General features: G+C 33.5%; 2 protein-coding genes and 1 long non-coding RNA gene across 3 annotated transcripts; 1 reads left to right on the top strand and 2 right to left on the bottom strand.

The window, feature by feature from the left end:
* Positions 1 to 175: 175 nt before the first annotated feature.
* LOC144452233 (uncharacterized) lies at positions 176 to 2,462 on the bottom strand. Its single transcript, XR_013482339.1, has 3 exons — positions 2,395 to 2,462; positions 1,307 to 1,391; positions 176 to 211 (listed from the first exon to the last, which is right to left on the bottom strand). It is a non-coding gene; the product is annotated as an uncharacterized LOC144452233 (long non-coding RNA).
* Positions 2,463 to 3,748: 1,286 nt separating this feature from the next.
* LOC144453326 (AP-5 complex subunit mu-1-like) lies at positions 3,749 to 14,628 on the bottom strand. Its single transcript, XM_078144588.1, has 12 exons — positions 14,483 to 14,628; positions 12,737 to 12,866; positions 12,345 to 12,452; positions 11,066 to 11,136; positions 10,393 to 10,471; positions 9,672 to 9,806; positions 9,137 to 9,277; positions 8,708 to 8,828; positions 7,568 to 7,805; positions 6,715 to 6,931; positions 5,059 to 5,155; positions 3,749 to 4,547 (listed from the first exon to the last, which is right to left on the bottom strand). The coding sequence occupies exons 1-12, from the start codon at positions 14,551 to 14,553 to the stop codon at positions 4,456 to 4,458; spliced, it is 1,500 nt and encodes a 499-aa protein (XP_078000714.1). The 5' UTR covers positions 14,554 to 14,628; the 3' UTR covers positions 3,749 to 4,455.
* A 115-nt stretch (positions 14,629 to 14,743) lies between these two features.
* LOC144449769 (selenoprotein N-like) lies at positions 14,744 to 24,003 on the top strand. The gene is made up of 9 exons (XM_078140347.1): positions 14,744 to 15,152; positions 15,767 to 15,889; positions 17,176 to 17,510; positions 17,999 to 18,150; positions 19,928 to 20,196; positions 20,632 to 20,737; positions 21,098 to 21,269; positions 21,818 to 21,925; positions 22,268 to 24,003. Exons 1-9 carry the CDS (start codon positions 14,826 to 14,828, stop codon positions 22,344 to 22,346), a joined length of 1,671 nt encoding a protein of 556 aa, XP_077996473.1. The 5' UTR covers positions 14,744 to 14,825; the 3' UTR covers positions 22,347 to 24,003.
* The last annotated feature ends 1,549 nt before the right edge of the window (positions 24,004 to 25,552 follow it).

The raw sequence follows: 25,552 nt of genomic DNA, 5'->3' as shown, positions 1-25,552 counted from the left end.
GAAAATGATGTATTTCTGCACAGACAAGAATGAATTACAAACAGTTCAACCGATATGAAAATGATATTTCTGTTGTGTATGTATGTATGGGGTATGTACAAGAATTACTAACTGTAAAGTTGATCAAAATTATTTTTTTGTACATACTTGATTCCTTTTGTAACACATCCATCTTGGTCTTTATTTCCACGATTTCCTGATGGTGTGCAGCCTAAAGAGAAAGATTTAGATCACTAAGGAGGGGATTTGCTGCATATTACATTGTAAAGGTACCTTTATTATTACATATGTAACAGTTATTACTTAATCAAACCAGTGATAGTGCATACTGGTGGTATTTGCACTGCAGTGCAATACCAAAAACATTATTTCATACCTGTATCCAAATGTGTACAAATAAGTACATGATCGTGATCACACGGTATACAGATTGTTGAAGAACATATTATTGTTTTGGATCAACATGTACATGTATAATGACAGAACCCCATGACGATTGAGTGCCAGTGTGGGTAATCATGGGTATTTCAACTCATACTTGTGGTGTTTTCTGATGCACTTTTAGCTGCAGAGAACACAAGAAGCACTCATGCAAATACCCAAGAATGCCACACTTGCACTTGGGCATCATGGAGTTTCGTCATATTATTACAGATGTACCAGTGATTATTTGCACCAGTGCATGCACATACTGGTGGTATTTACTGGCTGTGCAATACTAAAACATTTATGTGTATGCAAATGATGACTTCAGCTGTAAAAGTGCTCTTATCTAGCAAGTAAAACAACAAACTCAACATGCCAAATGATCAGCTTTGATCATTAAATGTATATGTTATGTACAGTCCTGTGACAGACACTGTGTGTTTAGCTGTATTTGTTTTCTGCTGTTCTTTCACATTCATGAAAGTAAGGCCAGCCTCAGAGACACCTTGGACACTCATGCAAATACCCCAAAGTATGTCACATTTGCACTCAAGCATCATGGGGTTGTCGATAGTGTTACACTTTTTATACAAAAACAAACCTTAATTATGCTTGAGTAACTTAACCATAATTATACTACAAAGTTACAATTGTCATCTTTAGAATAGAGAATAACAAACAAGATTACATATGTGTACTATGTATGAATTCAGATGAATAGTTGTTTATATAAATTATATTGATGGGAGCTGTGTCATTCAACAGAAAATTAATAATGTTTGATTTGGAAGAAAACAAATGACATTAATTCTAATATGTCTTGAAATGTCTCATAATCATAACACATTACGTTTGACATATGGAATACAAACACACATACCTTCACCTGTACAAGTTCCTCTCCCCTTTGTGTCAGCTTTTCTTTCAATATTTCAAGTTCTGCTTTCATTTCCATAGGAGTTAATCTGTAAACAAATTGCTTTTAAAAATATGCTTGTTCTTGAAACAGCTTGTCATAAATTATTCACTGTCTGTCTGTCTCTCTAAACATAAACAAGAGCCGGACACTCTGTTACCAATTACACTCCCACTGTAGCCTACCTGTAGACTTGATTGGCCTCACATAAATGCTAGACTGTCTGCAATAGGCAAGAAATAGCTTGATTTTGATAATTGACCCAGAGGGTCGAGGTCAAGGGTGACTTTCTTACAAGAACCTTTATGCAATTATATGGGGTTAGACACTTGAATGGACGCTTTATGTATTGAAGTTTTTGAGTTATGCAGAAATACTTTGATTTGTTACACTAAATATGGTCGCCAATTAGTAAAACATGATATGAGCACAAACAGTAATAGTATACTTGTATACATTTTTCTTCTCCCAAATTACCCGTGGACACATTGAAAATAAATTGGCAACAATTAAATACAACAAAGTGTCTGTGATATGCATGGCTAGCTATTTATACCTGAGAATGGGGGGGGGGGGGGGCAGTTGAATGATAGTTTTTGAGTTACAATTGTAAATATTTATCTTTTGGGTTTTTATTGTTTGTTTGTTTGATTATTTGTTTGTTTGTTTTTTATAGCAGTCATGTTGGTCGTATGTGCATATTATATCGCCAAACAAAATGACGTGCATATGTTCCATATCATGACATGTCACCTTTGTGCCGGGTTTGAAAGAAATTGGATATTACATGTCTGAGAAATGATATATGACTGACGGATGGATGGACGCACGGACGGCCGGAGAGCCCTTCGGCAAGACTCAGACCACTAAAAAGGCAAGACTAATAACTGTGACTGTTTCAGGGGGTACGGACGATTTCTTGATGATTGTGGGGCCCACTGGGCATGTGATACTCCAATGATTGTGGTTACATATTAAAGCACAAACAACGCAACGGCGCATCTTTCAGTCTACAAAAGTGCTATCACTTTCATGAAAATGCATAAGCTTACCTTTGCTTCATGGTTGCTACTGCACCCTTATGTTTGAACTGTATAACGCTCTCTTTCGATCCTCTCTGGAGTTTTCCTCTGAATGTGGTGTCGATTTTCTTTTCGAATTTTGGCCTTGGATTACTCGCTGCCTTCGAGCTAGAATCATTGTTACATTGGTCTTGTAAAATCTTTTCCGGCAGAGGTTCGACTTGTGCCTTGACCCCGTGCTTGACGATTTTCCTGGCAGTGCTAGTAGTGGAGCTTGAACTTGATAAGGATCCATGTTGTCGTTTTTGTGGGTTTGAAATCGGAAGATGTGAACCAGATTTTATGGTCGATGTCTTAGTGTTCGAACTATCCGAAGGAAGCCGTCTGGATCGTGTGGTGACTGTCTGTAATGTCGGCAGTGCTTTGCTTTTCGAATACATCATTGCATCTATGCAAACCAAAGATCAGATACTTCTGCTCGAATTCGTCGGAAATCAAAATAGGAGATTTCAAATTGACCGCTGAACTGCGCAAAGTTCCTGCGCGTATGTAATGGCTTGACGGTTCGTCCATTCACCATTGGGGGTGTTCATATAGTACCAATACGAGTATATGTATGGCAAATTCTAACATCTTCGCGGAAAAATGATTCAAAATTACAAGAAAATGTAAGATTTTTCTCTGAATTGGATGCCAAGAATTGACTGTCTCTATTAATGTTTCCTTACAAGTAAATGCTGTTCTACAAGAATCCCAGATAGGAGTTTTCCTCCCCCTCATTCACGGTAGTTGTTGCCTTCTGGCTTGTAGACTCGATAGAGGGCGTACTTTCTAATTATAATGTCAACAGACATGCCATAACAGAGAGAGATGCTTTATTCCCAGAATCAAAGTAAACACAATGCCCTGTACCCTTGTCTCTATATAGAGACCCAAAGTCAGCTAACAACTGGAAACCGATATTGATATCCTTTAGTAAAAAGCTAAATATTATGAGAAATTATCCAACATTTTATCCTCACTATTCCTTTTTACAGAAAATTATATAAAGTTGTCTATTACCCATACCAATGGAGGGGGGGGGGGGAGGCGGCAGAGCAAATATCACTTATCACTTCATCTGTCAATTTTGGTATTCTTCAGGGTCTTATTATATTTCTTTCTTTATTTCACTCATAATAAAGAAAACAGAAAGTACCAAATGAAGGCTTGTCTTTATACTCTGTTATTGACAGAAAGACAATCCATACCATTTGTCACCATTTCATATTTTATACACTACATTGCACTCAACTTTACAAAAAGATGAAATTTGAATACTCAACATCTTCTAGCATTAATGAAATTGACAACGGTTTCACGAATTCAATTTTTCTTCCTTTTTATTTGATACACTGTTATTACACAACTGTTCACATGTGAAACAACTTATACAAGTAGTCAAAGAATGCATCAATGAAAATGTGTCAAGTAACATTGCTGCAAAAATGTTCATACATTTCCAAATTCAAGGTTTTTTAGTATTTAATAACCAAATTTCAACTTTAGAATATAGTAGCTTTTGAATACATGACATTATTAAAAGTAACTTCAGTGTTTGTCATTGTTTTTCGTCAACTTCCATATGTATCTCCCACAGTGGCCTTGCCTTCACAAGTGCGCAAGGCCATAAAAAGACACAAAATGGGCACTTAGTGGTTAACATGACTCCAGCAGGCAACAGTCTCTTCTTCATGCATGGTCATACCCCAGACACTTGGCTATCTGACACAACATACTGGCCAACAATGTTTTCAAACCAGATATCCAAGTATTTGGGTTAGCATAGTCAACAATTTCAAAATATGCTGGTTATATCATCTTGTGGGCAATTGTCTCATGATTGGAATCTTATCAATAACTGTTTTTGTAATAATCTTGATGTATAATAACATTTTCAACTTAGGTTAGGAAATCAAATTTGGATGTAATAACAGTTGTTGATGAATCAAATGAATTCTTGCTTTCATTGTGATTTTTTCCCACATTGGTTTCTAGGGAAATACATGTAGTTTCTGTTTTGCTTTGCAATAATCTATCTCAACGATTGTTCTATGACAACATGGACTTTGGTGGAGGAAATGCCACCTGTGAATCACCATGGATATTCCAGATTTTGTAATCAGCTGCAATGAGTTCTCTCACTGTGGAAAAAACAGAGAACAGAAAAAGTATCAAATATGTAATGTATTGGTAGCAATATGTATATTCATATATTACTTACAAGAGAGCAATTCTAACACGAGGTAAAATGTTACTGCAGGTACCAAGAATTTAAAATTTAATTGAGTGTGTGCCAGGGGGCCATTTAACTTATCAAAAATAGTAACTTTTTTAATATCAATCATTTACATATATTCAAAATAAAATAGTGATGGCATTTTTTTTATTTGAAATAAGAAATTGATAAAACTTGAATTCTGACATATTGGGATGAAAACATATATTTCATGTTACATGTATACTACACAAAGGGTATAAAATTCTGAGCAAAAGCAATTTTTGAATTAATAACTAACACACTTTAATAGCTAATACTATCGGTACAAAAAAGAAGTTGTCACCAACTATTATTGATTATTATTCTGAAGTCTTTTATAACATGTCTACATAGCAAAATGTATGCAGTCAGGGATTTGATATATGATGACATACCTGCTGTAAGCTTAGTTTTTGTACTAGGATAAACTTGGACTGATTTCTGGTCCACAAAGCAACCACTTAAAGTGTAGTCAGAAATCTTGAAGAACAGCTGAAATGATTAGAGTATCAGTATGATTACAACAAAATGGACAAATAATTACACTTTGTTATTTTAGTAAGAACTTCCCTTTAACATCACAGTTTGTAATAGACATAGTGAATTCACAAGGTATCGCTTCCCTTTAACATCACAGTTTGTAATAGACATAGTGAATTACAAGGTATCGCTTCCCTTTAACATCACAGTTTGTATTAGACATAGTAAATTCACAAGGTATCGCTTCCCTTTAACATCACAGTTTGTAATAGACATAGTGATTTCACAAGGTATTGCTTCCCTTTAACATCACAGTTTGTAATAGACATAGTGAATTAACAAGGTATCGCTTCCCTTTAACATCACAGTTTGTATTAGACATAGTGAATTCACAAGGTATTGCTTCCCTTTAATATCACAGTTTGTAAAAGACATAGTGAATTAACAAGGTATCCCTTCCCTTTAACATCACAGTTTGTAAAAGACATAGTGAATTAACAAGGTATCCCTTCCCTTTAACATCACAGTTTGTAATAGACATAGTGAATTCACAAGGTATTGCTTCCCTTTAACATCACAGTTTGTAAAAGACATAGTGAATTCACAAGGTATTGCTTCCCTTTAATATCACAGTTTGTAAAAGACATAGTGAATTAACAAGGTATTGCTTCCCTTTAACATCACAGTTTGTAATAGACATAGTGAATTCACAAGGTATCGCTTCCCTTTAACATCACAGTTTGTAATAGACATAGTGAATTCACAAGGTATTGCTTCCCTTTAACATCACAGTTTGTAATAGACATAGTGATTTCACAAGGTATCGCTTCCCTTTAACATCACAGTTTGTAATAGACATAGTGAATTACAAGGTATCGCTTCCCTTTAACATCACAGTTTGTAATAGACATAGTGAATTCACAAGGTATCGCTTCCCTTTAACATCACAGTTTGTAATAGACATAATGAATTACAAGGTATCGCTTCCCTTTAACATCACAGTTTGTATTAGACATAGTAAATTCACAAGGTATCCCTTCCCTTTAACATCACAGTTTGTAAAAGACATAGTGAATTAACAAGGTATCCCTTCCCTTTAACATCATAGTTTGTAATAGACATAGTAAATTCACAAGGTATCGCTTCCCTTTAACATCACAGTTTGTAATAGACATAGTAAATTCACAGGGTATCGCTTCCCTTTAATTTACCGAATACAATTCTGGACTTTTGGAAGTTCAGGCAATATTTACATACAAACAAAAGAATATTTACAGCTTGAGATAAATCAATAGATAGGAACAGTAAACTCTATCTTATTTGGGAAACCCAAGTGCTTCTAAACAACATTAAAAATACCTTCTAATATTCATCTCCCTCCAACAACACATAAGTAATTAATTGTAATGCTAGCCTTTCATATAACAAAACATTAATTTCCTTCACTGCTAAGAGTCAAAAACACCTTAAAGGAAACACTGTTAACAACAAACAGATAGTATCCCATGTAATCTCATCTGCCCAATAAATTATTAGTGTTATAAATAATATAGACAATAAAATGTTATTACCTGGGCATATGCATTTAATCCTACACAGAATGGATCGTCAGTATTCTCGCTTTTTTCTGGTGGATTGTAGTCTTTGAAGTATACAATACCATTCAGTTCCACTTCCAGACTTCTACTTGGAAATTTCTGTCCAATATTCCAGGCAATGCGACGCTGATCTGGTCCAACAATCACATTGCCTGTTGTTGTTGCTGTATCAATATTTACAATGTGTCCTCTGGAAAACACCAATTTTATTGAAAATTGTTTGCTAGATGAACTTGGTATTATTAAATAATTTTCAGTCAAACAGATTTGTACAATATGTTATATCATACTACTACTATATATACTAGTTGTACTTCTGTACAGCAATCATCAATAGTCATTCAGTTCAACAAGAGTAATATATTGTTTTCAATGCTGCACTTATTTATTTAAGGATTAGAATGTCAGACACTATATGGCAGATGACTTAATCATTAGAGTAGTAGATATTTATTGTTGTAGTAGTAAATTGCACCTACAGGAGACAAATCTCATAAAACATGCACATTAAAGTTCTTAGAAAAGGTACCTATAATTTCAGTTTACCCTCCGAGTATACCTGATCTCAAGAAAGCTTGTCACTCAGATAACGGACTTGTACCAAATGTAAAATTTCTACCAATACACCTTGTAGTTTTTCAACCAAATGAAGGCTTATGTGAAAGGAAACATGGAACAATATTTCTGAACCTGCCATATCTCATATTTGAACATAAAACGGAGAATAGCTGCAACTTTTTCAAAGCATTACATAGCCATACAACTCTAGGTGTATTATAATATATCTCTGGCATGCATTAATTATGTTATCAAGATATCAAATTACCTGTTGTAAAATGGTACTTGTAATTCACAGTAATCAAATGAATTCTTGATATTTTCTTGTAATTTTAGTTGTACTAGTAACTTGACAGATTTTTGGTCTCCTTTCATTTGAAAGAACCCTCTAATAGGTAATTGTGGTATATGAGACGATGAATAGTGACACAGAGTAAAGTTTTCCAATGGCGGAGTAAACCTCAATCTCCTTGGCCCCGGTGTACTGCCCTGTACTGGAACACTTCCTGTGAAATAGAAAGCCTTGGATGAAGAAAATGCCTTTGACAGGTTTGTGTACTTTTTGCACACATAATTGTTACGATAATATTTTAAAACTATATGTGTTGTGCTTGGCTTGCATGAGGCAAAAAAGAATCTGTCAGTTTGCTAGGTACTTTTAAGTTTGTACATTTCACATCTATGAATGCAAGTTCCCATGTTTATCATCTACCCTTTACATGTAAGTTTCATACTATTTTACTATTCATATTATGTATATGCTTTGGTACACATTACAAGAACTTTGAAGTACTGTGCTTTTAGAATTACCAATTTTATTACAACTTGATGATTGCCACCTACATATCACTTCACTTCATGCCTATCATGACAAACAACTATGGCAAAGTATTAGTAATATGATACATGTAGTACCACATGGCTAACTATCAATGTCAGTGAAAGTCAATCATTCTGTGTTTAAGTTGACTAAAAATCTTCAAGATAATTCACACTCATGATGATATTTATCATATTTTTCAGTAATAATTTGTATACCTATCAAACATCATTCATCAATTCAGTCATAATGGTGAACTTACCAGTAACTTGCTGTGTAACAGCAGTATGTATACACAGATGAACTTACCAGTAACTTGCTGTGCATCAGCAGTGTGTACACACAGATGAACTTACCAGTAACTTGCTGTGTATCAGCAGTATGTACACACAGATGAACTTACCAGTAATTGCTGTGTATCAGCAGTGTGTACACACAGATGAACTTACCAGTAACTTGCTGTGTATCAATAGTATGTACACACAGATGAACTTACCAGTAATTGCTGTGTATCAGCAGTATGTACAAACAGATGAACTTACCAGTAATTGCTGTGTATCAGTAGTATATACACACAGATGAACTTACCAGTAACTTGCTGTGTATCAGCAGTACGTACACATGGGTGAACTACCAGATTATCTAATGGAGGATGGTTTGGAGCTACAGATAAATTGACTGTTACATCTGGAATACCTTCCAAGTCTGCCTACAATGGAAAAAAACATCAAACAACAAAAATATCTTAAATCTGTCACATTTGTATCATATTATTCTATGACTTACAAATTTAACACTCCTTCCCACAACTTTAATGAAGTGCTGTCTATCAACATGATCTAATCCAATATTTGCCTTATTTATTCATTTCAATTATCATCCAATAATGAAAATGAATGAATCCCTGTCTAATATAAAAACATATATAATTGTGCATAATCTCCTTGTTTTGTTTAATTCTGACTTCATACTAACATGGTAACTATAGCATAAACTAACAAATGATATTCCTCTCACCTTACAACTAACTGTGCCATAAACATCCCACACATCACTGACTGTATGACTATCATACAACACTGCACGGATATGCTCTGTGATAGCAAACTGGACTTGAGATTTACCTCCCTTCATTAAAACAGGCTTCCATGCTGGTTGCTAAGGAAACAAATGGATTCCATGGTGATGACATCTGAAAACACTTTCAGCACCAGTTATATCTGTAGTTTTCAATAGCTTACATATCAAATTAAAGGAAAACAAAAATGAGACTAATTTTATCTATAGTCATATTTCTTTATACTGAATATGGTGAATATGGTATTTTTCAAGATTTTTAGATAATTTTATATAATTTTCCTTAATATGTAATCTATAGTGGATTATGATAAGAGAATATGTAATTGACTACTTATTAAATACAAGTCTTTGATGAAAGTACTACACAGAACACATATCATGATTTACATGTGGTAAATTGTTTTTACTACTTGTACCAATTTCGACAAACAGGGTCAATTGAATAACAATGAAAGCATTTACCACTGCTTACCTTTTCTGGTGGAACTGACTGCAAGGGTTTACTTTGTACACAAGCTTTCACTGTGGAAATATTCAGATCTATTGGAGTGCCAAATGGCACAGCATAACACAAATAGTTATACAGCTTCTGTAGTTGTGGTGAATTCTGGAAAATAATATGTATGAAAAATACAGCCAGTGTAAAGTTATCAAATAACACAATATACATTTGTACTTCTGTTGATGAAATATAATACTAAATGATAAACATGTGTTTCATTTCGAAAGTAAACCATATAAAGTGAATGTCAGGTTGGGCATTAAATTGAGCTGCTAGTGGCAGACAAAACAGATTGCAAGGGGCATCCATGTCAAATATTTACACACATCTGAAAGCAGCACAGTCAAAGGCTATCATACAATAGGGTTATATACCCTATAAAGATGTGTAGTAGGTAAACCATGACATCCCAGTGACAGGTCTATTTGTAGATATACTGACAGGTAAAATAAACCTGTTTAGTAACACAATACAGGGTGAGGTCAATTAATTAAAAACACCACTAACTGTTCAAATTTGGGTGGGTAGAAAGCTGATGTAGGGCAAACTAGGTGTGGTCAGTATAAAGTTTACAACTAGAACAACTTCAAAAATAAATATACCTGGTCCAATACACTGAAATTATTTACAAAATGAAAATATATATCAAATGGGTGCTTATTTTTCTTCAAAATAGGAGAGTAAGTTTTACCTGGTCAACATCATGTGGTTGTGGTCCAACAAATTCAGCTACATGTTGTAATAGTGAAATGCCCATTGTCACTCCTGGTCTGTAAAAATGGTGGAAATACAAGAAGTGAACATTAGGTCACAATGAAAATGGTGGAAATACAAGAAGTGAACATTAGGTCACAATAAAAATGGTGGAAATACAAGAAGTGAACATTAGGTCACAATAAAAATGGTGGAAATACAAGAAGTGAACATTAGGTCACAATAAAAATGGTGGAAATACAAGAAGTGAACATTGGGTCACAATAAAAATGGTTGAAATACAAGAAGTGAACATTAGGTCACAATACATACTGATTTACAGTATTATGTTGTAGTCACAAACAGCATTCAGTAAATATTTTGAAAATAATACAATACTTTTTCACCTCTTTCTAAACAATACATCTTATAAAAGTTATATATGGTCTTTTGTCTACCTTTATGACGCTTTTTGGTTCTTAACCACTAGTAACAGCATAAACTTTTGAATTTTAGTATAGGTACTGTAGTATTTATGGGATCATGTACCATAATGTTGTCATGGAATTGAATGAGGCTAACTACATTCTATCAATGTTACAATGATGTGGAGAAATTACGGACATGACAACAAGTATGGAAAACATTATTTCCATATATGTCAAACTTACAATGTAACAAGTGCTGGTCGTTTATCAGATCCAGCTTCAACCAGTGGAAGACAACAAAATAGGAGTCCAAACTGAAAAATACAGTCAGAGTTAGATAATTAAGCTGTATGTTCTTTCTCTGACTATTATCTAAAAATAACAGCTGTATTGCTATGTGGTGTGATACTACTATCACTGAGTAGTTTATTGTTTAGTTTCAAAGTAATCTAACTGTTCTTCCAACTATTGAGGTTGAATTTGTTATAAATGAGGAAAGAAAAGTGACACATGTAGGAATCGAGGTTGTACATTTACCATTACAAAATTCCTTTGAAATACAGTGCACTGGTTTTAGCAACAGTGCAGAAAGATTGAGATATTCTTGTCACTTACAGCTACAATAATATCGTGCCAAAAAACATAAATTGTGGCTAAGAATGTCTATACTTCTTTGTACACACTTTTACTCTCAATCTGCCATAAATTCAGAGTAGTCAAACTCCCTGTTAGTACTTTCACCTGATTCCATGGAGTTGATTATTATACACATTATGTAAATGCACACCAGTATGATAAAATCATGCAATTCAACATAATTTTGCCTCTATGACAATGATCGATAACCATTCTCCACCGACGTTAATAGTAATTAATACATTGACATCTACATCAATAAATTGGTACTCTCATTTCAAATTAGCCGAGCCAGTTTTATAATAGATTGATATATCATAAGTACTCAGTTGCAAACAGAACCTTTATGCACACAATTTTTAAAAATGCAACTCTGATTTAATTAGATATATCATCAATACCAGCTCATGGTGAATCTAGTCTTTGACAATTGCATGGTGATATAGCAGTGGGTATACACATGTTGGTATCTGTATATTTAAAGTGGCAGTATGGATGAGGATTGGGTATTTATTTTGGATTTTTAATTTATAAAACAATTTTATCAAGGCTTCCTACTTGAGAAATCAATGTGAAACAACACATGCCAAGTGCCTGTCGGTAAAACAAACTTCTTATACATATTTTAGATTTTTGTAATGTATTGAGTTACCAACACAAACTTGGTCTATGTTGTTTCACATTGTTTTCTTAAGTACGAAGCCATTTCAAAATCAATGATATTTAGTCAAAATCTTGCTGTTATGTAAAGAAATTCAGCATGATAGGTGAATTGAAAAGCAAAAATTCTATGACATATTACACCACAATTATGAATTCACTTTCCACCCCTTACACAGTTGTAAATGGTGCAAAGTTTGACATAGTTGTTGAGAGATTACCGTACCTGTTCTATAATAACAACAGGCCATAATTTACCCTTATCTGTTGTCACTTCATACACTGGTTTCTGCTGAGTTAGAATCTTCTGACATGTATCTCTGGATTTCACAAACTGAAGCAAAATTGAATCAGGTTAAATCACCAAAATATGTCTGATGAATTACACATATTCATTTTATGGTATTTGGGTCAAAGTTTGGTACATGTAATTACATTTTGGAATACTTGCATTGTTAAGACAAGACACAGTGGAATAACTAGCTCCTTCCTTTCATAATTCTTTAAGAAATAAGAATTGCGTATCCTCCACATAAATCTACCGATCCATTGATAATGGGATCCCTTGAATAAATGATAAAGGAGATTACATACTAATATAGTCACACTGATACATACTTTTGTGCTTTTAATGTTGAGGCCTAGCTCTGTTGCAATGGCATCATAGAATTCTTTGCCTTCAGGTACAGCTACATGATTGTCAGAAGTTGTCAAATTTTTAGCTCTCTTCTCGACAGTTGGAAAGGTCCTGATAAACCAAACATGGAAGAGATACCCATTATACAATTGATATATGTATTGTCTCTTAAAATGGATACCCTTTGAAGATTCACCTGACAACAAAGTTGCTAACTAGATGCTGTATTGTAGCCTGTGTACTTTAATTTGATTATCGTTTTTTGGTATTTAAAAAGAAACAAAGAATTGATGTAAAGTATGATTTGGGTTTTGATTTCTCTCTTACATACTTGTTGATGATGATGATGAACATAAAGGAATGACATTAATCATTAAATAGAGATACAAAACGGAAAGTCACGCAGAGATATGTCAGAGATATGGGATTTGTTGGGCAAATCATAGGCAATTGTAAATTCAATGCACTCCTCTGTCAATTTAACATTTTAAATGTTTTACTCTCTTCATAGGAAGATTATTGATTGATTGAGTTATGAATTGATTATGTGACTAGAATAATTTATTCACATGTACAGTTTTGATCTAAAGACTAGTGATTCGGGTGAACCTCGAAATACATGCAGTATGACTGAAATATGCACCATATAATGGTAAAATATGAAACTGTATAACTAATACTCTGCAGATAAATTATTTTGAACAAATGGACATTACATGAAGAAAAGAAGAGCAGCTGAGTTATTTCATACATGTGAGACTACCAATGATTTTCTCCACACAATAAAATTGATTGGTTTATTATGTCAACTTACAACTTAAATATACCGTTTACGGATTCACACATATGGCTATTTCCTTAACACATCTATTGAAACTGTAATTAGACAAGCTGTTGTGATTTTTAGCCCTAGTAATCTGATAGCCAGTGACACACCACGTTTTGGTATACATAAACAATGAGATAAACCACGCATACGTCAAAACTATCGTGTTACACAGATGAATCAGAACTAGATATATAATCATCAATAATACATCAATAAAGGGTTGCATATTAATAGTGAGTGAATGAATGTACAACGGGTGAACAAAATCATTCTAGAGATGACAATAATTGGTATAGCATAAAAAGTACATCAAGACTTACATTATCCCTTGGTCAGAATTTTAAACTGTGACAACAAATACGTTTACCAAATAACACGAATGATATTCATTCAAGTTGAGGTCATTGATGTACTATTAGCATAGGGGCGTGTAATATTTCTTAGATTGTTGTTTTGGCCTACATACAAAATATAACAACCTTTTGACTATATATTCCTACCTGTAAGGAAAATATTTCTACGTAATATAGAGATTGATACATTTGTAGCAGCAAGATTCGTATGATATTTTTAATACGTGCCCCTGTGACTATTAGTGAGGCTAGTACATCCATGTCAAAAACAAAGTGAACTGTGTGTGTGTGAATTGGGTACCCCAATGGATTTTTTGTACAAAGGTTCATATTTGTAAGCAACCCACAAATTACTGTGGTCAACATAGTCCTGCTTGCAGACGGAGTAAGTCGGGGCTCGATTCTGACCATGCCCCTCTCCTTTTTCATTCTTTAATTCTCATTCTGGTGTTTAGTTAGGAACATTGTCCCGTAATCAGTCTGCCGGAAGGACTCGACTATACAGCTATGGTCAGCCAGGGCAATTGACTATGTCTTAGAAATACCTGGCAAATATCACATTTCCAGCAACACCACCCACTGGTAACTTGATAATCCAAAGAGCGCGTACACTCATAATTCAAATCTTCAGCATCGTTTCTGTAGTTAGTACCCTAAACATCTTTGGCCGAACATCTTTCCATCAGCTGCTGGTACCTTGACCAATGATGTAAACGCGCATGTGCAAAGTAGAATTGATTATTTCGAGCCAATCAGAATAAGTATTCACGAACCAGAAGGGTCAAACCAAGGTCAATCGTGACAAGTAAACTTTACTTCCTGCTGTAACCCTTTTCACAAATTCCTTGTTGAAAAATGTAAGCGACATTGTAGAATGAATTCATAGCCATGACGGAGACTGAGAAGGAGTCGCCCCCCGATCTCCCCGCTGACGGTAGATCGGTGAAAGAGGAGAAATCGGCAGGTCAGCCACGTCGTAGTTGGAAGCGAGTTTCGTGTTACTGGTTGTTGTCAGTGGTAGCTGGAGTTGTTGCGGTTTTGGGATATGGTTTAATTCATCGTATGCTAGACGAAGCAGTGGAGAGAGATGAGATGTTGATGAGAGATATTGGAGAAGAAGGCGTAGCATTGTTTAATGCTTACGACAGAAATGGCGATGGTTACTTAAGTTTGGCTGAGTTTGAACCACTTGTCGACAGACTTATTGGTTCCGAAGTAAGTCCTTCGTCTTTTTTTGACAGGCTCCTATCTTGGGTGACCGTAGACAGCTTCTCCACTGTCTATCGGTGCACCAACGAGAGAGAAGGCAACGCCGAAATGTTTTCTTTGTGAAAATAAAAATACTTTGGTGGAGTTCATAAAAGTATAAAGTCTGACGGGGGCCATTCCATAGTCGACCAGAATATTATACTTTATAAGTTTATCAGGGTGTACGTGCAAACAACAGCGAACACCATGGCACTGATTGACAAGGAAATAAGGCCAGGTTTTGTTTACTCAGTAATCTCGTTATTGCTGAAACTTCCATTTAGACACATTGAACTTATTTGCACTACTTAAACTTTTTTTTCTTTAATCAATCCGCTCTTTCTGTCATTTTCCCAAACTAGGAATGTTTTTTTTTTTGGGGGGGGGGGGGTTGGGTTTTTTTGTGACAGTTCATAAATCAGTGATGTTTTTATAACTGGTTACATGTCAAAATCGTGTTCTCTTTTATTTCAGAATGATATATCATAAACAATTCACTAAGACTATTATATGCTGTTTTGTTTTGAATGAAACACATACGTAAAAATATTATTGCAATTTATAATTCTCTTTCTATTTAGAACTCGAGCTATACATATGATGAAGAAATAGACCCAAGTGGTGAAGTCATCTTTGTTCAAGCCCTTTTCCAACCATTGAGGCAGGATACAATGTCTGTTGAAATTGACAGATGGAGCTACAGTGTAAGATATGAACCATGCATCTTTAAAACAATAGCCCCAGTTTTGTAAAGAATCTTCCAAGGCCATATACCATATGCATCCTTCAAATATTAATTTCTGAAATCTTGTGAGATGTAAAACTTGAGAGTATGGTGATATCTTCATTCTCTAGGGATAATAATATATATAATAAATGACAGCTAAAGGCAGTGGTGGTGTTTTTCTTATAATCGCTTGTGTATGATTAGTAACATTTATTTTTTATATTCTGAGGCTGTAGCTAGCATAGGCTTTTGAAGATTAAAATGGATTATACCAAAAGATGGTTACAATGCCAAAGAAAAGTAGTGATATAGTTTGACAACCCTTACTCTATTAAAATTGAATGTAAATGGCCTAGCAGGCACAGTACATGTTTTATGATTTATGCATTATCAAGTTAAAAGATTCAAGAAAAAAAAGCCATATTGAGATTAGTCACAGTTAATATTTGATAAAGAAATACAGTATTTCTCATGAGGAAAAATTTTAACATCTATAAGAATGAGATTACTGCTGTAATGTGAAATAAACTACAAAGTATATTTTCTATCCAAGTTCCTTTGTCCATGGAAGTGTATTTCATCATACTGTTCACTAAGCATTTGAAGTATCTACATGTAACACAATTTCAATATTATATATATTGTCTATGGACAGTTCACTATATACTGTTCAGTACTTCACATTTATGACACAAATTACACAAGTACCTTGCAATCATACAGACATATATACCATAGAGTACTGTAGAAAACATTCACAAGATTTCTTAAGTTAAACCTGGCTAGGTGGTCTCTCCTGAATAAGATTAATTGTGATAAGGACAGTGGAAGTTATTGTTTTAAATATTAAGCAATGAGTGTAAATGCTTCATGTCCAATAGAGTGATTGTTTACAAAGTTATTTAGTATTTGTAAATTCTTTTATCTCTTCTTTCAAGTTTGCAAAAAAAATATGCAGTACTAATTATAAATAACAAATTTACAAGGTTTGTTTGCTAAAACTAGTAACTGAAAAATTCATGGACAATTCATGGAAAGTCAATTTATGAATCCTTTTATCTGTTAAATGGTAAAAAACACAACTCACCATGTATAGTTGTCATTTTTTGTCACTCTTGCTTACTTTGGATTTTGTCAGCATAGAACTGTATTTCGAGATATTTTTTTCCAAGAGCATACCTATTATTTATATTTCAAACTACAGTTGTAATCCGATTTTTTCAAAATTTATAAAACAAACTTTGTTTCTTTCTTTATTCACAGCAACCAGATTCAACTGTCAATGGTCTTCGTGATTGGCAAACCGTTAACCTAGATATAGGAACATTTGGTGCTGGCCAGTTTGCTGCATTTTTACCAGACACTGACTTCTCTGTTGGACGACCATATACTATAATCTCTTCCAATTTGAATATCTTTTCCAGTACATTGTCCAGTAACAGATACTTTCCACCAAGAGCATCTGGTAAAGAAGTGCTGATTTTCAAGTTACTTCACATGTTTCATCCACGGCCATTTATACATTCAAGGTTTTCTCCACAGGGCAGTAGTGCTGTTTTAAGAGCTGAAAATGAATTCTATGTCAGTATAGTGTTTAGGTGAGTATTAATAGACATGCTCAAGTCTTGGGACTTTTTTCATTATATATGAATATTTTTTTAAAATCATAATTGTATTCTTTATTGTGGTATGATAACCTGAGTGACTGCTTGTAAAACAGTCTGATGAACACATATAGCCCTGGGAGACTACTAGTAAAGTGTGTGTGGGGGTGTTCTTAAAGTTGAGAACATTTTCCTTTACAAAGTTAGAAATGAATAACAAATTCAAAACAATTAAAGATAATGAGACTTAAAAAAATTTCACAAGGAACTTGTGCCAGTCTAGGTGAGTATCAGCTTGACAGCATAAGAGAATCTGTTTAATAATAAATAAAATTATCCTGGTGAGATTACTTCACTTTTCACATTCATGTACATCAGTAGGACTATTATCAGTGATAATGATATATTTATGGATTGTTTGATTAAACATTGTTTTATTTATTCATTCTAAAATTCACACTTTATTCTTGCTTGTTTTGTAGAATACATGCTGAATTTCAATTGAATCAGCCACCCCTACATCCATTTTGGTTTACTCCAGCCCAGTTTACTGGTGAATTAATCATCAGACGAGATGCTTCCCACATCAAATCTTTCCATCTGTTTGTTCCTACAAATAAAAGTTTAAATGTTGGTAAGTACTGCAACATGTAAATGTGATTTGCCATCTCTCATACAGTGGTACATGCAATTTAAAAAAGACCTTGTTTTAGTTAAAGTGGGCATTATGCAGTAAATTGAAAGGGAGATTTCCAGTGAAATGCTGGTTATTTATGAGTGATGTTCCTCTATGACATTATTTCTGTCATATTATAATCAGTAGAAAACATCATCTTGAGTTAGTTATTGTAAAGTTTTGTTTCTCCCATGACCATATACAATTCATCATATGTTATGCTTAGTTTTAACACATTTCTCCCATTGACCATTCCATAGCCTTGAATCATTGTCTAATGAGCTACAGTAAGGTTGTTTTGTTGTTTTCAACATGATTAACAACTTAGTTTACAATGATATAAGAGAGAATGTGTCAAATCTTGTGTCAATTAGTTATCAGTTATGCATGACTAATGTGTATGCTTTCCAAATGTACATGATTTTCCAGTAATTTATACTGGGTACTAATACCAAACTTTAGGCTAAGAACTTTCAGATGATGCAAGATTTGACATCATAACGTTCAGGTAATGGGAGTTAGGTGTCATATAGCCAATCATTAGCCAGTTTCAGTATTTATTTGAATTCAGTGTGAGCTTAGAAGACTTTATGTCACCTTACAAATTTACAAATTGAGTCCAAGAAAACAACTAACTTATTAATATGCAAGGAGTTGTAAGATAATATTTTCTTTATAAATTGATTATACATTTTCACATTTGCAGCTTACGATTCACAATTTTTACTCTACCCACTGTTATCTGTCCACCTCTATATCAGTTACATAGGAATTGTTGATGATTCATGACACCAGATAGGTCCCTGTGGCAAAATGTCACATTAGAACTTGTTGGATAGTAGTAGCCTAGTGCTTACTGGGTTGTCCAAGTCATTGTATGGTTTACACTGTCATATTTCCGGTGTTATTTGTTAATCATTATGTGTGTGATATCACTTTGATACATCCTACATTTAGAAGTAGTTTTTGCTGTTGCAATACCTTCGTATATATTTCTTTCTGTCTGTTTTACAACTCAAAGTTGTGTATTTACTGAATTCAAATTATTGTCCCATATTAAGATCTATATTCCTGATCAAAAATCTACTTTTTCATTCTAAAACATTTGTTGTTGCTAAAATCTTTTTAGTGTAATTTTCACCAAAGAAAATAGTGCATACATCCTGCTTTCATTTTATGGGTACCTTTGTCTGACATGTGGTATTTATTATCATCAGAGATTTGAATGTCAAAACAGTAGTAATGTCAGCAGTCATTACAATGTAAAAATGAAAATGTGTCCACAGCAGGTGTATGAATTTAGTTAAAAATATGATTTTTCGTCAATAAATTTAAACTGTGCTAATAGGTTTATTAGTTGTTACATGTTTGTGATGTCCTTTGGGGTGTCTAGATGATGAACTATTCAAGAGGGTGTGATCTAATCAACATTACCATGTGCAAACTGAATGAATTAAAGAACATTCAGTTGTGATTCAGTACATGGTGCTATTTTTACTAACTTTTGTCAATATTTTGTATTTGAAATATTATTTGAAATATTCATAGAAAATATTTTGTCATACGATTTAAAATTATATCATATCTTTTGAGAAGTATAGCAGACATTATCTTTAATGGAAAACCAGCCTATATAAATCAGTGTGAGTTACCATATTGTATTTCCTAGGGCAAAATTCTAATTTTCCTGTGGTATATTGAAAGACAAGTGTTTTCATTTTCATATTGTCACCAGATATGGAGTGGTTAAATGCTCCAACAGAGGCAGAAAACATGGAGGTTGATATCGGGTTCCTACCTCAGATGGAGCTCAAGGCAACAGGGCCATCAATTCCTGTAACCATAACAACAGAGTCTGGTGACACAGTCAACATACTTGAAAGTATGGAGCCAATAGAATTACCTCCAATCTCTCTGAATAAAAAGCCAATGAAATGGAACTCAGAGATTAGTTTCCAAGAAGCAGTACAAGGATTGGAGAAACATATGTATCCATTTAAACAGGTGAGAACTGTATGTTAATTGTGACCAAGGGTTTGGACACTTTTAGTATACTTTGAGGGGTAATACAGAAATGATGAATGTGTCATGTATGTGAAGAGAGGAAATGTACAGTGTAATATATATTGAATACTAGTACTCTAACTCTTTGTCCCCATTGTAAGTTGTCGATTGTCTCTGCTTTCTGGAATAACTTCTTGTAACAGTATCCATGGCCATTTTCTTCAAGTGACCAATTGAAAGGGAAATGTAGAATAATGTGTAATTAGTCCAGATGTATGTTTCATGTTTTTAAAAAAGTGAAATTCATTTAATTACAACTAGTGTATATTTCTCAATTACTATTTAGTACAACTCATCTAAATCTTTCAGAATTAGATATTTTTCTCTTTAAACACCAGTTTCTAATCAGTGATATTGTTTCTGTCAATGTTACAGATCCCCTATCTATCCTACATAGAAGCTTGTAAAGCAGCAGAAGTTGAAAACAAACTAGTGCACCTTATATTACTTTGGGGAGCATTAGATGATCAGTCCTGCTGAGGTAGATCTTTTCAGCTCATTATCCAGTATAACACAGATCAATTTAAAATGTGCATGGCTGTATTGATTTGCATGCCTGTGAATGGTCAAAGGTCATCAAGAATCAAACTTTCAACATTGTTGTGATGGCATGTTTGCCTATATTCAATAGTAACCATAAATACGGAACTCAAAATGAAAATAGGAAGTTAAAACTCCTGGATTTAATGTGTATATGTTGTGTTGATTGTTTATTTATTAGCACCTTTCAAGTCATGACGTAGATGTTTCCTCAAAGAACTTTTCTTGTAATTTCAGCCCCCCAAAAAATAATGTTTTGAACTGAAATTACTTTGTATGCATCTTTCAATTTATCATGTAGGTTCAGGCCGGACTCTGCGCGAGGGTCCCCTCGAGAGTCCGGCAGTTGTAAAACTCCTCCAGGAAAACTTCATTAGCTCCTGGTCCCTTGTAGCTGAAATGAAGGACCTGAAAGCTAATGAGAGTAATCCTACTACAGCCAAGATGGCTACTAATATCCTTGATAGTTATAAGTAAGTATCACAAGACATACCATTATTCATTTCTACTGTGTGTCTAGACAATTTATCAAAGTTACCTCCATATACTATATATATATATATATATATATATATATATATATATATATATATATATATATATATATATATATATATATATATATATATATATTGACAGTGTGGTGATGTGTGTTGAATGCAAAATATTTTGAATAGTGAAACAGGCATTTTGAAATCTAAGCATCAACTATTACACTATGCCGTTTGAAGATTTATCATAGAATACCCCTATACATTACAGTCCTGACAAGTTTGTATGCATGATGAAGGAAATAGGATGCTGTTAAAGATTGAAATCATCAATTGTTCTATCGTCTGATCATCTCCTATAAACTGAAAGTAGACATGTATATTTTCTAATCATACAGAGACTCTGTGTAGGGAAAAACGTACAGAATTGCTTTCACTAGTTACACATTTGAATTGTTTTTTTGACACAATGATTTATAAGCCGATTTCTTTAGTATGGTCATCTACTGATTTGTGATTTTCTATTTTAGTTTTCCTGTTGAAATGATGGTAACTCTACCAAATGGCAGTGTCATACATCATGAAAACGCTAACGTATTGTTAGATTCCAGTTCAGCTCCCCCAGACTCTGTTTTGCCGTAAGTACTAATTTTTCACATTTCTTGTTTGCATTTCTTTGTGACAAATTTTAACTCGGTAATACTCATGAAGATTCCACTTATAGGTATGTATATACATGTACCATATATATGAACATGAAATTCAAAGAAATAAAAGAAAATGCATCTTTCTGAGTTTTCTGATACCAATTATGAAATGTTTTTTAAAAATATGTCATGTGAATGATGTGTTTATCAATAGAATTGTGATAGATTCACTAAAACTGAAGTACTTTATAGATGTGCTTACACTCAATATAATGTACTCAATAAGAGAGACATGCAAGCAAATGAAATCTCTATTTTTATTTCTTATTTCAGAACTTTTGCTGATCCTCTAGAAACTGTTTACCTAGAATTCCTGAAAGCTGGTATTGAAAAATCCAAAGAATACAATTAAAGTGGAATGGCCAAAGGAGATGAAAATCAGGAATATTCAACCAGTAGATTGTTTAGAGTTTTTGTTCCAGTATTACAATCATATATAGGAATCTTTAAATTTACATAGTGCTTTGAATTTCCTCATAAAATAGATACATATCATTTTCAGTTTAACCCTAAAGTCTTATAATAGAGCAGTGCTCTTGTCAGATAACTGTGGATGGATTTCTTTAAATCAGAATTGGTTTTTACCAGTAAGTTGTGTTTGTAGACATACAGTTCATACCAACTCTTCAGTAGATTTACTGTATAAAAACTTATAAGTAAAGTATTATAAAACCAAAATTATACAAGTCAAACTATGTTAATCTTCAAAATAAGGTATTGTGAAGTATAAAAATGCATCAAATTCTTTTACATTCACATTTTATGGCATTTTGACGTGGAAAAAGATCTAGACATAGAGCAAAGCTTGGTTTATTTCAACATTGCAATATGTCATCCAATTCATCCAAATATATAGAAAACATTTACTTCACAAACATTTACCATTGATGGGTAGATTTATGTAATTTCATTTTGCTTAACCATCTATTTCAAAGTAACACAATTTGTCTACAAAAACCATGTCTTAATGCTTCCCAACTTTCAATCATGTAATTCTATTTTAAATCAATGTATAGTATATTTTCAGCACAATTTCTTTTATATTTGATACATTTATTAATATTCTGCATTTAGAATATAATGGCAGACAAGTCACAAAAGAGCTGTATTATATCAAAATATTATAGAATTTGTATGTATGATATTTAAATTGTCATTTCATTGCTTCAACTTGAATTTTTCTTGTGAGTTGCTTGTTTTTTATGTTGTGTGTTTGTTTGTTGATGGTCGATGACATCACAAAGTGTTAGTGTATCCATGACGACAATACTATAAAGCACCTTGGTGTGGAGTCTTGTCTGACCTTTGACACCAATACTTGCAGCTCATCATCACTGACAACAGTATATATGCTATGGAAAACAAGCAGCTTTGTAGTCATAGTGACCGCTAACAATAGGTAGAGATACTCTATAAAAACTTTATTATGCTTGCCTTCGTTTTTCAGTAACAGCTCTAAGAAGCTTTTCACCATGGAATAACGATTCATTGGTCATCCTGTTTTGGTTAAGTTATGGGATAGCATATCTTGAAATTTATCTGAAAACCCTTTTTTTCCACATAACTAGAAACAATGTATATAATCCCTTTGTCTGAGTTGAAATGATATCATTATTCATTTGTCTTGGTCACATTAATGTAACAGTTGCTTTGAAATCTCAAGACAGGAAGTAACACTGACATCATGACATGTGTTATGTTTCATTTTAAACCTTGTTCTTAACACCATGCAATTGACAAAGTAAAGACAGGCAATGCACCAATTGGATTATTATTTGAGAAATGTGATATATCTGGTTAGTTACATTTAGTTATATCTTAAGACATTGTATATTTGAAATAAACAATGATAGGTCTTTTATATATACGTTGTGCTTAGATAAATAGTCGTGCCATTTTTACCTGCAACTCTTGACTCCCTTGGTGATATTCACTAATATACTCTTTATTTTTTCATTGCCAAACTCATATTTTAGTTTATGTATTTAAAAAATATTTTCACCTTGAATCCTAGAAATAAAAACTCTTATTGCTATTAGTTGAGTCTAATGATTGGTTTATCTTCGTAATGTACCTGGTAATTTTGATATGGATGTAAAACCACTGTATTTGTACATTCCATAGATGCAATAATTTACACAGAATGTCTGTTTGACATGTAAGGATGTAGAGACTTTACCCAAATATAATGGGTGATTCTTTTTCAGCCTCTTGACTAAAAAAGGTATGAACATTTACATACAATTGATAACTGTTGTCATTTCCAGACATGAAAAGGAATGAGAGGTTGTGAATTCGTTTCTGACGGTATTTTCACGATTTATTTTCTAACCAATGTCTCTTATTCCCCCTCCTCCAAAAAACAAAACAAAAAACTTTGACCAGATTAACATTAAAAAATAAGATGTGATATAGTACTATAAATTAGTATTAGTAACCACTAGAATGTCGTGCAAGAACTTTTTCCGTATGAGGGCGCTCTGGTATTGATGATAATAATAGCCAATTGCAAGAAAAACTTCAACAGTATTTTACAATAGCTTCAACCAGTATATCTGTATATTACTGTTGTTATCTACATCTAATAGCGAATTATGTTAAACATTACATGTAATAGGCATTATTAAAGGTGCAGTTTATGTTATATTCTCATATAGCATGGAATATCTTGGTGTCTTCAAACTGTATTCGACAGTGTTGTTCAAGTTCAAGATTTTGGTATTGTATCAATCTGATTAAAATCCGATGTAGATGTCGGCTAATCGTTCATTGTTATTATATCTCTGTATTTTTGCATCAGTTGACGTTTTCGTCAGGAAGCGGTCATCGACGAAAACGTAAAACATGTATCACGAAGGTCAGTTAAAGCAAAAATACCGAGGTAAAATAACAATGAATGATTAGCTGACATCTACATCGGATTTTAATCAGATTGGTATTGCATGTGACTGGGTACAGCTGGATATTGTCATATACTCCGATGGCAAATAGTGGTTCTGGGACATCAAATGCATATTAAAGTTCCGTCTGTCAAGTGCTTGTAGAGATACCAGATTGCTAGACAAGCGTTCACCTAAAGGCACATGTAGTTTGCCATGCAAACTTGAACATTTTCCACACCTGTGATGCTATGAAGTATGGTATAAGAACTGGTGCAAATATCAGCGACAACACCATTACGCAATGTGTAACTGTCCAGTAGATTGCACATTTTGACATTTGCAGTAACTTCCACCAAAAAGAATATATTCTTTCTATTAATAAAACCAACATCAGAAAACGTTCAAAGTAATGTCTCTTCGGTACTGAATAGCTTTTTTTGTAGCGAAGGATTTCACGTTGTCTCATTGTTCCTGTATTTAGTTCCGAAAGCTCAGTAAGTATCAGTTGTTAGTACCTTTCTTCAGTGCGAGTCTTTACAAATATACAGTCGGTTCACGAAACTTGAATTTAGATGTCATCAGTATTCATTGAAGGACTAGAGGATATGACTTGTAAAGACGAAGAGTTACTAATTTTCTCGAGGGTTGTATGCGTCTAGCAGATATCAAAAAATAG

Source organism: Glandiceps talaboti, chromosome 2, assembly GCF_964340395.1.
Source record: "Glandiceps talaboti chromosome 2, keGlaTala1.1, whole genome shotgun sequence".
NCBI lineage: Eukaryota > Metazoa > Hemichordata > Enteropneusta > Spengelidae > Glandiceps > Glandiceps talaboti.
This window is presented reverse-complemented; position numbering and strand designations above follow the sequence as displayed.

What these genes read in the sequence shown, in the direction of transcription:
- LOC144453326 (XM_078144588.1), bottom strand. Translation starts at nt 14,553, where the DNA reads ATGAGTGTACGCGCTCTTTGGATTATCAAGTTACCAGTGGGTGGTGTT. An exon ending in ATGGCACAGTTAGTTGTAAG is followed by an intron (nt 8,829 to 9,136) that starts GTGAGAGGAATA and finishes TTTCCATTGTAG; the next exon opens with GCAGACTTGGAAGGTATTCC. An exon ending in GATTAAATGCATATGCCCAG is followed by an intron (nt 5,156 to 6,714) that starts GTAATAACATTT and finishes TAATCATTTCAG; the next exon opens with CTGTTCTTCAAGATTTCTGA.